This window comes from Leuciscus leuciscus (genome assembly GCF_965113295.1).
Source record: "Leuciscus leuciscus genome assembly, chromosome: 9".
Classification (NCBI taxonomy): Eukaryota; Metazoa; Chordata; class Actinopteri; order Cypriniformes; family Leuciscidae; genus Leuciscus; species Leuciscus leuciscus.
Genome location: NC_138733.1, coordinates 8,344,866 through 8,361,384, shown reverse-complemented (window position 1 = coordinate 8,361,384; position 16,519 = coordinate 8,344,866). Strand labels below are relative to the sequence as shown.

At 38.5% G+C, this 16,519-nt stretch overlaps 2 protein-coding genes and 1 long non-coding RNA gene across 7 annotated transcripts in view; all 3 read left to right on the top strand.

Annotated features, from left to right (window-relative positions):
• Window positions 1–16,519, top strand: part of LOC309506326 (uncharacterized protein) — a 231,390-nt gene that overhangs the window by 40,188 nt on the left and 174,683 nt on the right. The window lies entirely within an intron of this gene.
• The window catches only part of LOC309506514, a 60,396-nt gene that overhangs the window by 20,148 nt on the left and 23,729 nt on the right, over window positions 1–16,519 (top strand). The gene's annotated exons all lie outside the window — the stretch shown is intronic.
• The window catches only part of LOC309506244 (NLR family CARD domain-containing protein 3-like), a 36,635-nt gene that overhangs the window by 5,033 nt on the left and 15,083 nt on the right, over window positions 1–16,519 (top strand). For 2 of the 5 annotated variants that reach the window (XR_014208684.1, XM_082179988.1), the window contains exons 3-7: window positions 472–568; window positions 851–964; window positions 11,488–11,604; window positions 11,863–11,958; window positions 12,166–13,893. Coding sequence is in view for 4 of the 5 variants with exons in the window: in XM_082179988.1 (XP_082036114.1) it covers window positions 519–568; window positions 851–964; window positions 11,488–11,604; window positions 11,863–11,958; window positions 12,166–13,893 (2,105 nt within the window). In the remaining variant the exon portion in view is untranslated. The remainder of the gene's footprint in view (window positions 1–471; window positions 569–850; window positions 965–11,487; window positions 11,605–11,862; window positions 11,959–12,165; window positions 13,894–16,519) is intronic. The other 3 variants (XM_082179989.1, XM_082179990.1, XM_082179991.1) reach the window with 3 other exon arrangements.

The following is a 16,519-nucleotide window of genomic DNA, read 5'->3' as shown; positions in this document are numbered from 1 at the left end:
CATCTAATGAATAGGCGTATGAATAGGATATATTTGGGTCTTTTTCGGAACTTTCCCCTAATGGGATTCTTCTGAGCTTTTTTTTCCTTACTCAGGACATATGGAGGATACAAAAATCAGTTGAGTTTGATTCTGTTGCAATTTGTTCACGGTTGACCCCCATTTCGGCTTAAAACGCCTGGACTATACAGTATGTGTAAACATGTATAGGCCGAATCACACCTCACAGAAAAACGTTTATTTATCGGATCAGTGTCTGTCGATATGGGTCGGGGTTTGTTTTCTTTCACTCGAACATGTTCAATCAGCGTTTCTCGGTGTCCGTTATTTTTCATAAAATTCTAAATCAAACGGTCGAGTTAACGAAGTCACATGATCCTTCTTCTTCCACACTCCAGATATGATCAGCTAAATGATGAAGGTTGTTTAATTTAATCATTTAATTTAGTGTGTGAATGTTTCTTCATTCAGAGTCAGTGGAGGAGATCAAACTCATCAGATTCTCCTGCAGCTTCATCATGGCTGATTCACAAGAATCCAGAGATGGAGATTTTTCTCCAGGATCCAGGTACTTTCAACAAACACTGTTAAATATTGGGTTACATCACAGAAAAAGAGTTACCCACCCCACAGACACACATATCAAAGAAAGTTTACAGAAAAAAAATATTTTGTTTGCCTAATTTTGCCTGTGTTTTTGTTTTGAAACTAACATGAAATATTACATAAAAAGATCATAAAGTTTCTTCAAAGTGCTTTTTGATGAAAAATGAATGTGTTTATATTAACATGGTTCCTATCATGAACGCAGTAATCTAAAGGATTAAACTGACTCTGTTCTCTGTTCCAGTTCAGTCCATCAGAAGAGCTCAAACCCAGAGTCCAGCTGTGTGTCTGTGAAGAGTAACCAGTCTATGGATCCGCCAATAATGTTTAAGAGTGGAGACAAACGGCCTAATCTCAGGTATATCATTTCTATAAAAGATGTGCTTATAGTATGACACTTTTGAATTAGAAGCATAATTTATCAAAGTCAGTCAGTCTAATACTATCAATGACAAGTAATTTGTTGAGGTCAATTTGTATAGAAAGACACACGCCTGCGCACATGTATATTCAAACACTCATACCCACAGACTAGACATGTAATACGCATGTGCACGCCGTCAGTGTTTGCACAGATTCATGTTTTAAAAGTTCACATTTATTTTCCAACGCTTGCAGATTGGAACCTATTTCAGGGTTTGCTCATTAAGGGTTTTCTGTTAGAACGGTGTCGTGTAAGCGGCCCCTAAGTTAATAACTACTTATCATTGTTTCACCTGTATATTAGGGGTGGGCGATATGCCAAAAATATCATATCACGATTTTTTCCAGGGAAATTTTTCGATTTTATCACGATTATTTTTCTTTTTGGATTTACCATTTTGAAGTGACTGAGCATTACAGCCAAACTAATGTTCCTTTTTTTTTTAAACAAAGCCTTACAATGTAACTAAATTTAAAATAAAAAGAATGGCAAACATTTAGGCCAAAGTGGGCTATTTTTTTAGGTGGCCTATTTTTTAAAAATATTTTTTTGTTATTAAAAAATAAGAACAAAGGTACACATTATATACACAACATAATATACAAATGAAATAGACAGTGCTATATTTTTTCAGCTACAGTAGATGTATTTAACAGTAGCAAGAAAGAAATTAAATGAACAAATATAAACGTAAAACACTACATAGACTTTATAGCAGCCCTTGGCTCTTTAATAATGGCAGAGAGTCTCTAACGGGTGCAATCGTTTTTTATTCTTCTAGAATCAGCATGAGCACCGTGCAAACTAGAAGTAAACACACAAATAGCTGGTTATGAACCTTTGGCAAATTTACAAATAAATCCAAGTCACCTCTTTTACAGTGCATCATCATGCATTTGTGTATATGTGCAATGCACATCAAATGACCTTTAAAGTTATTTAAAATAACAACACATAAAACAATAATTTGCTCACTTAACGCATGCAGCTTTACCGGTACAAGATACACAACAAAACAATTTCCAGTAACAGTCAATATAGACATTTTACATCCTTAGTCTCTTATACATGGAGCCAAATAATACACACCTCGCTCCGCTCTCGCCCAAACTTTAGACTCGCTGCTTTCCTGAATTAGCCGCTAGCTTGAAGATCTCTGAACTAAAACAGCACACAAATGTGTGGACATAAGACAAAGTAACATCATGAAAACATCATGAAAACGGAATTACATAACTAACTAGAAAAATGCATTTCCGGGGGAACTGCGAAGTGTGCTTGCTCGGGTGCAGTTCAATAACATTAGCAGGTAGTGGATAAGGGTGCGTTGAAGTTTGCTTGATCTGAGAATTTCAACAATAGTACTTTTTTCAAGATTGTGCAAAAAGGTGAAAATTCATGTGCATTAAGAGACATGTCTGCAATGTAGACTAGTGCCAGTGGCATTGTTTATGTGGCTTGGTTGTTGGTTTTGAAATAATTGGTTATGAATATACAGCAGAGAGTGGGAGTGTTTTGGGTGATGAAATAGTATTGAAAAGAAGTTGACAGTCTTAATTTACTGTATCCAATAAGCCAATACAAAACTCACCCAGCTGTTCTGTGGTTGAGTGTTCCCTTTGATTAGGAACAAATTTACTATCTCAAATTAAGGTCTACCGTAATTAGCGATGCTTTGATTGCTGCTGTCAAGATGGTTGTCATCACCTACACAGAAACGCTGATTTTTATAACCTACCGTCAATCCTTATATTGTAATTAAATTAAAAACGCTATCAGTTTCACTATTAGCTTACTCAAGCGATGCAATCGCAACAACATGGATAACGCTGTTTGGCCTTGCCTAACTTTATATGACATATGCGCCATATGCTAGAGTTACACATCCCGCTGCCATTTCAGGGCTTGAATTTCGGTGCGGGATGTGGGGATTGCGCATAATTTAAACCATTCCCGCAAGGTTAGCTTTTATAGTGCGAGAAATTCCCGCAAAAATATATTCGCTTCATCTCAGAACAAATGATAAAAAAATTAATTCACAGATGCGAGAAAAAAGATGTCAAACTGTCTTTTATTTTCGAATTTAATTCCTCAATCAGCGCTGGACCGGCATTCTCTGTCTTCCGCTGAGCCCTGGCCGTAGACAGATCATATGTTTCACGCTGTCAATGCAGTGGTCTGTGTTGCGCTGATCTTATTCACACTATCGAGTGTAGGTGCAGCATTCTAACATTGAGTCATAATGAGCTGTTTGTGAAGAAATTATCCACTTCCAAATTATGTCATTTTAATCACTAAATTGAAACATTAAAAAACAATTTGCTCTTATGGTGTGCGAGTGATAGAGCGCGGCAGCAATGAACCAACTGATCAGCTTGCAGCGTAACAACATTGAATGCTCGGCTGAACAGCTGATCATAGAGGGTGCCTTATTATTTTTCATCTCCATAAATATATCTAGTAGTAAAGCTAATGCAAGGGCTAGAAATCAATTAATCTTTTGCTGATACTTCCTTGTCATCATGGAGAGCGCAGTTCATGGTTGCATAGCAACGACAGACGCCACGGGAGAGCAAGCGCTTGTGGAAAGGAGACAGCGGCGCGCTCGCGCTTTCCACTTGTTTTTACACACCTAAGGTGCGTTCCATTCGACAGGGTCCATACGCAGTGTTCACTGCTCCCCAACTCCCTGAGCACGGTATATCAGTTGAAGTGGACTTCACTGACAATAACCGCTCATTTGAAACGCCCTGCAAACGTCATCAAAGAAAGTCAACAACGGGGTCGCGCAGATTATGATATAACATAAATATATATAGGACTATATTCATATTTAAATTTGTATTATTATATTATATATTTACAATTATATTGCACTATTTTACAACTACCTAAAATAAAATCACTTTACTTCACAAACTACCTAAGCTGCCTGCATTCACTGAGGTAAATTATAATCATCAAAAGTAGTATATGTACTCACTTAAAAAAGTTGGGTTAAAAACGACCCAACAGCTAACCCAATGGTGGGTTGATATAGCACCGACCTATTGTTGGGTTATTTTAACCCAATAAATTAGGTAATTAGTTTTACCCAATAAATTGGGTTACAAAAAACGAATCTGTTGGGTTATTTGGTCAAAATGCTTTAATCAACCTAGTATTATTATAATTAACTATTATTGCCATGTAAATAAATAACTCACAACTTAAGTATATTAACAATGCTTTATTTACATTCAATTAGACATTGCATTCAAAAGTTATTGATAAAGTTCTAAGAAACATTGGAATACAAATGTTTTAATATATATTAAACATATATGTTTTAAGTTCTAAGAAACATGGAATACAAAAACAAAAATAAACAAACAAAACAAACCAAAGCTTGTCCAGCTTATCCAATTATAAACTGCCTAAGTAGGCGACAGTGAGTTGATGGAACTCCTCCTGGCACAGAATATATTGTGTGTTGTAGAAACTGCCAAACAGCTGCTGCAGGCTTTGGATACTCAATGTCTAAAACATAAAATAATTTAAAGCATGTATCCACAGCTTGTAAAAGGCTGTCTTGCTCTAGTGCCGCTCCTCCCACAATGACGAAGGCTTGTGAGCAGTTGAATTTATCCCCAAGCTGCAGGACATGAGGGAATTGCCTCCGTTGCTCCTCCTCCTCCAAATATTGAATGATGTTTGTTCCAACCTTTAAAAAAAAAAATTAAATGGTAAATATCAAATATTACCCAAATTGTGTTGTCATAAATGATGTACCTACAAATCATTTCAACAAATGCTATAAAGTAACAATTATTATTTGAGGTGTTTTAAAATTGTCTGGTTTTGCAATAACACCACAAATTAGCAAAAATATAACTTAAATGCCACTAAAAGAAAAGATGTAGAGTTTGATTGTCAAATTATATTTATTTTAATGAACCAAATGCAGATTAAAAAAAAAAAAATTTTTATGTGTATATAAAACCAACACCAATTAGCAGAAATGAAGTTGTGTATGCATGTGTGTGCACCTGCATTTGTGTTTGTGTGGGGTCATGTTTGTCCCAAAATGCATTTGTGACTCAAGACTTTCCTTTCTGTGTGAAAATGTTCTGATTTATTCTGGATTTATTGATGTGAAAAAAAAAAAAAAAAAACTCTTGGGAATTGTGTTCCAAATAAGAAAGAAATTCAAACAGGTTATTAGGGACATGGTGAAAAAATTATGACCAATTTAAAACATTTTGGTGGACTACTTTAAGGAGAGGTGCCATTTGAATAATTTATTATCCTTCATTACTAGTAGGCCTAAGTTCTAATTTTCATGAAGTCAAATTAAAAAGGTTTCACTATATTAGTGATGCTGCTATATGCTTGCTACATTATCTCTCACCTGCAAATATGTCGATTAATGTTTCAAGGTTCCACTTCTGAAGCGTTTCCCTTACATATGAATCCATAGCATCCTGTGTAAAAAAAAGTTTAGTTAATATAAAGTGAATTAACAAAAATAAAGCCTATTGTCAGTGACAATATGCTTTATTTGTCACTAACAATTTGTCACTAACCTACTATAAATTCACTGTAAAATCACAGCTGTAATTTTACAGTATGAGCTCCTGCAATGGCCATGTATTATGGTAAATTACCTCCATTTAAAATGTCCTTTTACTGCTATGTGTCACTTAAAAAGTAATAAATGTTATTATAAAGGAATAAAGTCTCAAACAACCGTCATTTTATTTAATGGGTAAGTTATGTGGTGATCTGAAAAGTGTTATGTAACTTAACTGGCTATTGTAATAACTTACTATCCAGTCATAGTTATATTTTATAATTTTTTATCTTTATAGAGTTGTCTAGATAAAATGTTTAATTAGGGTGTCCATATTTCGGGGCTTTTAATCGGGAACATGGGAAATTTCTCGGTAAATCGTTTGTGAATTTACATTTGGGCTCTTTTTTATCGCAGTTCAGGAGCCATGTGCCACTGTTGACAAGCCGTGGTGCAGTTTTGCGTTACTACATCAGCCCGGTCTCACCCCAAAACGTCATATACTGACGCGTCTTGACCATGCGTCAACATACGACGAAAAGGGTACCCCTTTAACGTCAATATGAGACGCAGACAGAAGCGCACCAGCAGCGCCTCCTAGCGGTACCCTAACGCATACCTAAACCTACCCATAACCCGAATCGTCACACATGGACGTTATGGGGGTACCCTTTTCGTCGTATGTTGACGCATGGTCAAGACGCGTCAGTACATCAAGACCGACCGAACAATGGTGCGAGAAGGCGCGATCTAATTCTAAAGCAATGCAAAAACGCACACAATGAATGGCATCCCGGCCGGACGCATTTTTTTTTAGGTCCAAAAAGAAGACATGTCCGGGAAAAAGAGGACGTATGGTCAGCCTAATTTAACACTTTGTAGTATTTTAAATTCACACTGTAGTTGGGATAAAACAAGTAAACATTTGCGCTACAATGTAGGCCTTTATATAACTCAGAATACCTTCTTCCTGTAAGTGACTGCGACACTGGATGGATGGACCAGGCTTCCGCTGGGTCTTGAAGCCGAGCGCGTCGGTTAATATATGAAAATATGAATAACTTTCCCCAAAAGAATCGGAAAGAACATAGAAAGTTAGGAAGAGTATCACAACCGAGTATTAAGAAATTGGCTGGCTATATTGCCATATTGGTGTCGTTAGTCGCAGATAGCGGACAAAAAGCAGTCAGCTGGGAAAAATAAACATGGAAATAATTGGCTGAACATTTAGAAAAAAACGGCAATAATACTATGTAAGAGCTTAAAGTCACTTTATATCGAAAAAAACAAACATGTATACAATATGCATACTGTAGGCTATAGTGTAATATTAACTCACCCGTGTATCTTCTGTCAGCTGCGGGGATCAACCGTTGAAATTTGAATTTTAACCCAACGGGCTGCGTTGTTATAGAAACAACCCAATAAATGATCCGAATAACCCAACAGAACGACCCAATATTTTTAACCCAGCTATTGGGTACACAAAATAACCCAACGTTTTTTAGAGTGTAATATTCACAACAATAACTGTTAAAATACTAAAATACAGCATATTTCCCGTGCGCACAAACACAGCCACAGACAATGAATTGTTTGTTCGGTTAGCGAAGAAGAGCATGATGTATTTTGTATAAAGTTTTTTGTTGTTGTTGTTATTAACTGTTTTGAGAACTGGAAATGCACAATTCATGCATACAAATCTGTATATTAATAAATGAAGATGATTAAATTAGACCGATGCAAAAAACTAAATTCAGGCCCTGCATTTATTAAGACAAACCTAGTAAAAACGAATGCAGTCTATACACTGACTTTGCAGCTCTGTGAAATGTAATACAACAGTGCCACCTACTGTCTAAATGCATTAACATTAAGGGCCCTATCTTGCACCCAGCGCAATTGACTTTGTACACCGACGCATGTATCATTCCTATTTTGCACCCGCGCACAGCAGACTTTTCCCTCCACAGAAGCACGTTGGTTAACTAAGAAATACACTTGCGCTCCCGGGGGCGGTTCAGCGCAAAGAGGAGGCGTGTTCCGGCGCAAACGTTCCTTTATGCTTTTTTGCAGGTTTAGAAAACAATTGCGCCACTAACCAGGAAAAAATAGTTTAAAGTCAGTGGTGCGTTGCGCATGTTATTCATATGCTATTTTAAGGGCGCATGCTTGGCCATAATCAATGTAGCGTGTGCACAACGCGCACTTTGATTCTCTCATCTACACAGAAGCAGCAGTTTTCATTTTTGCAAATCATACATTATTACGATATATAGATAGATAGATAGACAGACAATTTATTATAAAAGCATACATCTAACTTACACATTTACCCAAATTATCATACGCCTGTTTAACCGAAGTTAATTTGGGTGGGTTTCTCCATCCCCAATGTCCCTGACGAGAACGTCGGTCTCCTCGACTGTGAACCGCTCCTGGCGCGCGCCTGGCAAATCCGCCGTTATAATAGGAATCCGCTTTAGAACAAGCGTGTCTGCTCTTAAAGGGAATGTGAGATGTCGCTCTGATTGGTTTATTTCACGTTACGCCCAAACCACACCTATGAATAATGAAGCTACTTCAGACCAACCCCTTTTAGATTTGCGCCGGGCGCAAGAGGCATTTATCCCGCCGGGAAAATAGCAACAGCGCCGGAGACCCGCCCACAAAGTTACTTGCGCTTTGCGCTTGACACTTGTGTTTCAGATCGTTAAAATAGGGCCCTAAAAGTGTGAGGTGAAACTTTTGCATAGACATAGGTAAATGGGTTTGTCAATTAGCCCCCCCAAAAAAAAATCAGATCTTGTACATCCTCACATTGGAGTCTCGAGTTAATGTGCAAAGTTTGGTTTCGATACGTGACAGCGTTCCTGAAATATGAACTACTTCCTGTTTTGGCGACTACGCCGCTGATTTCATTTGGCTGTGACGGGCAAACGCTTCCGAAAATCAAAAATCCTTCTAGTAACTTTTGTGAGGCTTGGTCCAAGGATCATGTACGTCCAGTTTCGTGAAGTTCGGACCAAATTTGTGACCTGTGAAAATTTAGTTTCGCTTTCTGTTCAATCCAATATGGTGGACGAACGACATGGACTCGTGATGTCATCTTCGCGAGCAACTTACACCGGTACTGACCGTACGTTTTAAAGTTGGAACGGTGTCTCTGTCTCAAAGGGCCTAGGCGCAGGAGCTGGCCAAAATTTCTCTCCCGGGACTAATAATAATAATAAGAAGAAGAAGAAGAAAACTTAAGAAGAACAATAAGTGTGCTGCTTTCAGCAAGCACACTTAATTAATGTTGCAGAGTGAACAGCAGCAGGATTCCACAACCTGAGTTAACTTACATATGTCCCTGAGCTTCTGAGATGAGAGAAATCAGGCAAGAGCAAACTGTTGATCAGCTGTACAGGTTCCTGGACTCACAGCCTCAAACCCAGTCACATGAATGACCTGACTGTGAATGCATTTCCTCTAGCGGCCTCCAGTGGACACTTACAGACTTCACTGTAAAAATGATACACTGATTCTTATTAAAGCTTAGCCTGGGAAAACCCAGACAACTTCCGGCAAATTTAGATTTGCTCTGCAAGTAGTCTGGCAAAGAGCCCATTCAAGCCCATTTCTAATCCTTCGAAATCGCGGCACCAATCAGAAACGTTGAGGCAGACTTTACACGATGACAATCGCTCTGATTGGTTTTAGGTCTATCCAATTGCGCCCAGAGGCATTTGAGCGACGTCCATTAAGCGCACCAATGTTTAAATGCATTATTATATTCAAATTGCAAACAAATGAGGACAGTCTCCATGAAAGACCCACTGGCAGATGAACGTGCTACTACATTTCTCTCCGAAACGGAATAGAGGATTTTAACTGTGACAAGATGATTGACAGGGCAATTTACGTGACAGGATGCAAGCGACAGACCCGTCCAATAAAGATGATGAAGTAATATGTCCCAAAGCTTGCCAAATTTTTTGCTACACATTAAAAAGTAAATACCTTTTCTTCACAAAAAGAGTACATACTTTTATGGCGTAGTGTAACTTAGGCGAATTGGGACGCAGCATATGGCTTTACACGATGACGATCGCTCTGATTGGTTTTAGGTCCATCCAATTGCGCCCAGAGGCATTTGAGCGACGTCTGTTGGTGACGCCCCTTTGGAAATTAGTTATTAATGAAGCTTTGCCAGACCATAACTCAGTTACTACTGAGAATGGTCTGGTTTTAACCAGGCTAATTAAAGCTACTAATTAAGTTCTCAGTCAAGAGCAGTGAAAGATTTTCTCTTTGTGTTAAGTATTTAAATGGGAGAGCATAAAAAGAGAGTAATTCAGTTCACTTGTCACTGAGTTTATGATATTAAATCAGTTATCTTACTCAGCAAATTACCTATTGCTCGACATGTTACAAGTGCGCTCGCTCGCTCTTCTCTCACAGACACACTGCGCGGCAGCAGCGTGAAATCGTAGTGGGTGTGGTCAACCTGTCAGTTCAATCCAGGGTGACCAATAGAAAAGGGCGTTTCATCCTGGTTGATAGAGACCGCCCACTGAGACACAGCTTCATTCGCAAGCAAAACTTATTACCTTACAAGCAAAAGATTTAGACCCGCAAAAAAGACAGCAGAAAAGAGAGCAAAATTTGTGTTTGTGATGAAAAAGTGTTTGAAATGCACAAAGAAAAAATATATTTTTTTAAAGATTTACACACACTGCAAATCATTTTGTTATCAACTTCTTTATTTTTGAGCCTCAAGAAGACTTTTTTGCAATCTTTTTATTTTATTTTTTATTACAAAATAATTTGTTTTACTCTCAAACATAGTATTTTGATTGAATAAAAAAGACAAAGGAAACTCCATGCTTTTGTGTTCAGCACAAGAAAGAAATGAATACAGGTTTGGAACAACATTAGTAAACCTTGTGTGTATTTGACAGTTTTAGCCCAATAAGACTTTATAAGATAAAGACAGGGCTCTCAAGTGTCACGCATGTGTGAGCGTGACAGTAACTCATTTCGGTCTTTGTCTGTCTTCAAAACTTGAGAGCCCTGTAAAGATAACTTAGTCTAGTATCCAATCGCTGTTTGACAGTGCGCTTTGGGTGTGTACACTCAGAAAAGTGTATGTTAGAACAGCGCATCAGCACGCAAATGTTTAACCGGCAAGGCTTTAAAGCACATGCAAATAATGAACTACTGTGAATTACAGTGTCTCGTGAGTTCAACTGTACCTCAGCCTTAATTAACATGTGACGTGATTGTACGTTGCGTTGTACAGTATGTTGAGACGGAGGCACCAGAACTGAACTGATAGAATGCACTGCAGCACGATACTACGATATTTCTTCAAAAGCAGATCATGGAGATCGTCCACGATCAAAAATCTTGATATCGCACACCCGTACTTTATATAAAGGAGTAGGTGTAAAATTTATCTGATTTTTCTAACCGCTGGTTCAGATTTGTTGAAAGCTTCACAGTGCCTGGTCAGAACAGTGATGTTTCACAGCAAGAGTACTGTTACTAGAGTACAGTAAGGTGGTTTATCTTTAAAGCTCAGCAACACATTGGTCTCTTTAGTCGGTTGAGTCTTCGTCCTCCATTGTGTCTTTGAAAAGAGTCATGTGATCGTGGCTGATGTTCACCTGAGTTTAATCATTCTATAATTCTATAGTTGTTTTCAATTTGTTTGTTTTGAATTCCTAATTCCCAATATTACCATTTTTCTCAGTCGCTTTGGTACATTTTTTGAATCATGCTTAACATTTACAAACCAGTAATGATATTTCTCAGAATAATTATAATCAAAGTTTGAGTGCAACACACCACTGAGTTACAGACGTTAAAGTAAAAGTGCACAACATTTATAAATCTGTCTGCTTTTTATTTTACTTAGTTCGAAAACCAGTTCAGTCCATCAGAAGAGCTCAAACCCAGAGTCCAGCTGTGTGTCTATGAAGAGTAACCAGTCTATGGATCATCTGTTTAAGAAAGTAAAACGGTATGATCTCAGGTACATAATTTTCTATAAAAGTTATGCTTATAGTATTTGATTTTTATGAAATTGTAAATATACACCAGTTTAATGAGTTACAATCCTGCAAGTTTCAGTCTATTAATGATTATCATTGTGCTCTTGTGTAAAGCTCTATGTATTGTATTGTTAATACATTCACACACTGTAAAAGCTGTTGGTCTGTTACTCAGTTATTGACACAATTACATCAGTATCAGTGTGTCTGATTCTTTACCCTCTTCATTCTGATTTAAGGTCAAATCTTCCATCCAGACCAGTTAAAAACAAAACTGTGTACAAGCCTGTGATTCAACCACAAGACTTTAATGAAAGCATGTGTCCTGGTTTCAGGTAAAATGTAGGACTTTTGTTGTTGTTGTTGTTTAATTTTAGGTGCTGCAATTCACATCACTCAAACACATGATTAATGATTTAAACATTTCAGAAACCTAATGATGTTCTGTGTCCCATAATGCAGCAAACAGAAAATGTTTTAATTTATGGCTATTTACTTCTCTAACTCAATAACTGTAATAATGTTGTATTTTAATCTTACAGCCATGACTCTAAACCTGCTGAAGTCCTCAACACATTGAGATCAAATCTGAGACAGAAGTTTGAGTGTTTGTATGAGGGAATATCAAAGCAGGGAAACCCAACACTCCTGAATGAGATTTACACAGATCTCTACATCACAGAGAGTGGAAGTGGAGAGATCAATAATGAGCATGAGGTGAGACAGATTGAGACACAGTCCAGGAGAGCAGCAACAGAGGACACACCGATCAAATGCAGTGACATCTTTAGACCTTTACCTGGACAAGACAAACCCATCAGAACTGTGCTGACAAAGGGAGTCGCTGGCATTGGAAAAACCGTCTCTGTGCAGAAGTTCATCCTGGACTGGGCTGAAGAGAAAGAGAATCAGGACGTCCAGCTCATATTTCCACTTGCTTTCAGAGAGATCAATCTGATGAAGGACAAAACACTCTGTCTTTCAGATCTTCTTCATCGCTTCTTCCCTAAAACCAAAGAAATGGAAATATCCAGTGACAAATATAAAGTGCTGTTCATCTTTGATGGTCTGGATGAGTGTCGTCTGTGTCTGGATTTTCAGAGCGATGTGAGGTTGTGTGATGTAAGTGAATCAGCCTCAGTGGACGTGCTGCTGACGAACCTCATTGTGGGGAATCTGCATCCCTCTGCTCTCATCTGGATCACCTCCAGACCAGCAGCAGCCGATCTCGTCCCCTCTGAGTGTGTCCATCGAGTGACAGAGGTACGAGGCTTCAATGATCCACAGAAGGAGGAATACTTCAGGAAGAGAATCAGTGATCAGAGTCTGGCCAATACAATCATCTCACACCTGAAGTCATCAAGGAGCCTCTACATCATGTGCCACATCCCAGTGTTCTGCTGGATCTCAGCCACTGTTCTGGAGAAGATGTTGAGCGAAGCAGAGACTGGAGAGATTCCCAAGAATCTCACTCAGATGTACACACACTTCCTGCTCATTCAGACCAACATCAAACATGAGAAGGACTATGAGAAGAAAGTGAAAGATGAAGACATGATTGTCAAACTGGGGAAACTGGCTTTTCAGCAGCTTGTGAAAGGCAATGTGATCTTCTATGAGGAAGACCTGAGAGAGTGTGGCATTGATGTGACAGAAGCATCAGTTTACTCAGGATTGTGCACTCAGATCTTCAGAGAGGAGTCTGGCTGGTATCAGGGGAAAGTCTTCTGCTTTGTTCATCTGAGTGTTCAGGAACATCTAGCAGCTCTATATGTGCATCTCTCCTTTATGAACAATAACATCAATGTGTTTGACCAGATTACCAAACCAACTAATGGAGACAAAGTTTCACTATATGATCTCCATCAGAGAGCTGTGGATGAGGCTTTAGACAGTAAAAATGGGCATCTGGACCTTTTCCTTCGTTTCCTTCTGGGTCTGTCAGTGAAGTCTAATCAGAGTATCTTACAAGAACTAAAGACACAGACAGCAAACAGCTCTCACAACAATGAGAACACAGTTGACTATATTAAAGAAAAGATCAGTGAGAATCCCTCTCCAGATAAATACATCAATCTGTTTCACTGTCTGAATGAACTGGGTGATCTTTCTCTAGTGAACGCAGCTGAACCTCATATGAGCTATGGAGGATTACGTGCTGTGAAACTCTCCTCGTCTCAGTGGTCAGCTTTAGTGTTTGTGTTGTTGTCCTCAGAGGAGACACGGCAGGAGTTTCACCTGAGGAGATTAATTGGAGACAGAAATGATCGGTAGGTAACACTGAGTGCAATCATTACAGTCTAAAACATTCTGAACAAAGAGAAAATCAGAGATCAGAGGTGTTTAAATCACGGGGCACAGATTGATTTCTGGGATATTGTACATAATTTGCGGGTGTGTCTCGAACCGCCCACACACACACAGAGGGACGAAACGACGAGACAGTGCAGTGTAAGTGTTTGAAATGACCGGGAAATGGATATGGAAGGGAGAGTGGAGAAATGGGTGAATGTCCATGTGCTATCAGCATCTCGTGTGCACGCGCTTCAATGATAGAGGAGTTTGGCTGGTATCTGAATGGCAGGGAGGAACGAGATGTGGCTGAATGAGGTGTGTGTGTGTGTTATGGCGTTCCAATTGGCTCTTTAATATAACTTTGCAACATGCACTCGTCTCAATGAACGTCTCTCTCAACGTCTTAATGTTTTTTTTCCTGCTATTTATTCCATTCAATGTGTGACGCAGACGTCACGCGTCATTCACGTGTGGCAGTGAAGTTTTTATTATTTTTTTTTATTATTATATATATTGTAGCATTTTCAGATTTTCAGACAAATAGACAATACAATCACAGGACAGGACCACAAAAAAAACAAACAAAAAAACAGTTAGATTCAAGTTTGCAGATAACCACATCACCAGGCACAGGTAATGAAGGTCGAAACAGATTTTTGCCTAGTGTGACATTATAGACCAGGTGAGATTGTACAACTGGACCACATGAGATATACATGGGTATCTTTACATTGAAGACAGATGTCAACGTAAATGACAATAAAATTTATCTATATTTCTAGAAATACTATATCTGAGTCTTTCCACATGCAGAGTGGAGGAAAGTTGTGACAACCAAATCTTGAATAGTGGCTTTGAATTTTTCTGCCACATGCAGAGTATAGATTTTTTGGCAATCATCAAACCATACTGTATAGGCAATCGGATAGCATTATTAAGGCGCAGCAAGGAGGCCGACCAGCCAAGAACGGCAGTCGCAGGATCTAAGGGAAGCTCACAAGCATAAAGCTTCAGAAAGAAACTGAAAAACTTCTGACCAGAATTCACCCAGTTTTGGGCATGCCCAGAAAAGATGACCAAGAGAGCCCTCCGCAGATTCACGCTTATTGCAGAGAGGGGAGATAGTAGAATAGAAAGAATTAAGTTTAACCCTTGAGTAATGTAATCTGTTATCTTATACTGAATAAGCATTAATAGAACAGGTGTATATATTTTTAAGACATTTTTCCCAGTCCTCCTCAGAGAGCTGAACATCTAGTTCCTCTTCCCAAACGTTTTTCAGATGAATAGTGGAAAAATCTAACTGACTCGTGAAGAAGTCAACAAATTTTGTAACTAACTTTGGAGTGTTGGGAACGCAAGTAAGCAATTTATGTAATTCATTATCGGCTGATAATATTTCAAAATTTGGCACAGTGGAACGAACATAATTTCTAATTTGTAGGTATCTAAAGAAGTGTGAAGCAGGAAAGTCATATTTCTCTGTTAGTTGAGTGATTATGGCAAAATTATTGTCAATATATAAATCTCTCAATGTAAGGATTCCTTTTCTAGCCCAACCTGTGAACACTGGGTCTAATAGTGAAGGTTTAAAGGCATGGTTACGACAGACAGGAGCAAGAAAAGAGGTATTTGGCAATTTAAATGCCTTACCAATCTGAAGCCATATCCTAAGAGAGTTATTAATCATAAAATGGGATCCTACTGCAGCTTTAAAAGTCGCTGGGACAGCAAAAAGTAATGAGGAGAGTGACGAATTTGAGGCACCTTGCTCAATCATAAGCCATGAAGGGATGTCAGTTGAGAGACTGTCGGGGCGCGGGTCCTGCCAATAAGTTAAGGCTCTACAATTGGCAGCCCAGTAGTAATGTTGAAAATTTGGCAAACCCAAACCCTCAAGCGACGTATATACACACGTATATTTTAGATATTTTATGTGCTTTGAAGCCCCAGACAAAAGGCAGCACAATAGAATCTAAAGTTTTGAAGAATTTTTTGGGGTAAATAAATGGGCAAATTCTGGAAAAGATACAAGAATCTGGGTAACGTCACCATCTTAATAGCAGTGGTGGTAGTGGCGCAGTGGATAAGACACATGCCTTTGGTGTGAGAGACCCGGGTTCGAATCCACTGTGAGACACCAATGTGTCCCTGAGCAAGACACTTAACCCCTAGTTGCTCCAGAGGCGTGCGACCTCTGACATATATAGCAATTGTAAGTCGCTTTGGATAAAAAGCGTCAGCTAAATGAATAAATGTAAATGTAAATCTTAATAGCATTCACACGCCCCATCATTGATAGTGGTAAGGTCCTCCAGCATTTTATATTGTCCTTTAGGTTTTCGAGCATTGTTAAATAATTAAGCTTATATATATCCTTAGGGTTTCTAGGTATATTAACTCAGAGATATTTCAAACTGTTTATGGCTATTTTAAAAGGTAGACTACGCATAAAAATTGGATCGATGTTGCTAGTCACAGCCAATAATTCACTTTTTTGCCAATTTACTGAGTAACCGGAGAGTTTACCAAATGTTTCCAACAGATTTAGTAAAGGTGGAATAGACTGTTCAGGGTTGCTTAGATAAAGAATAATATCAT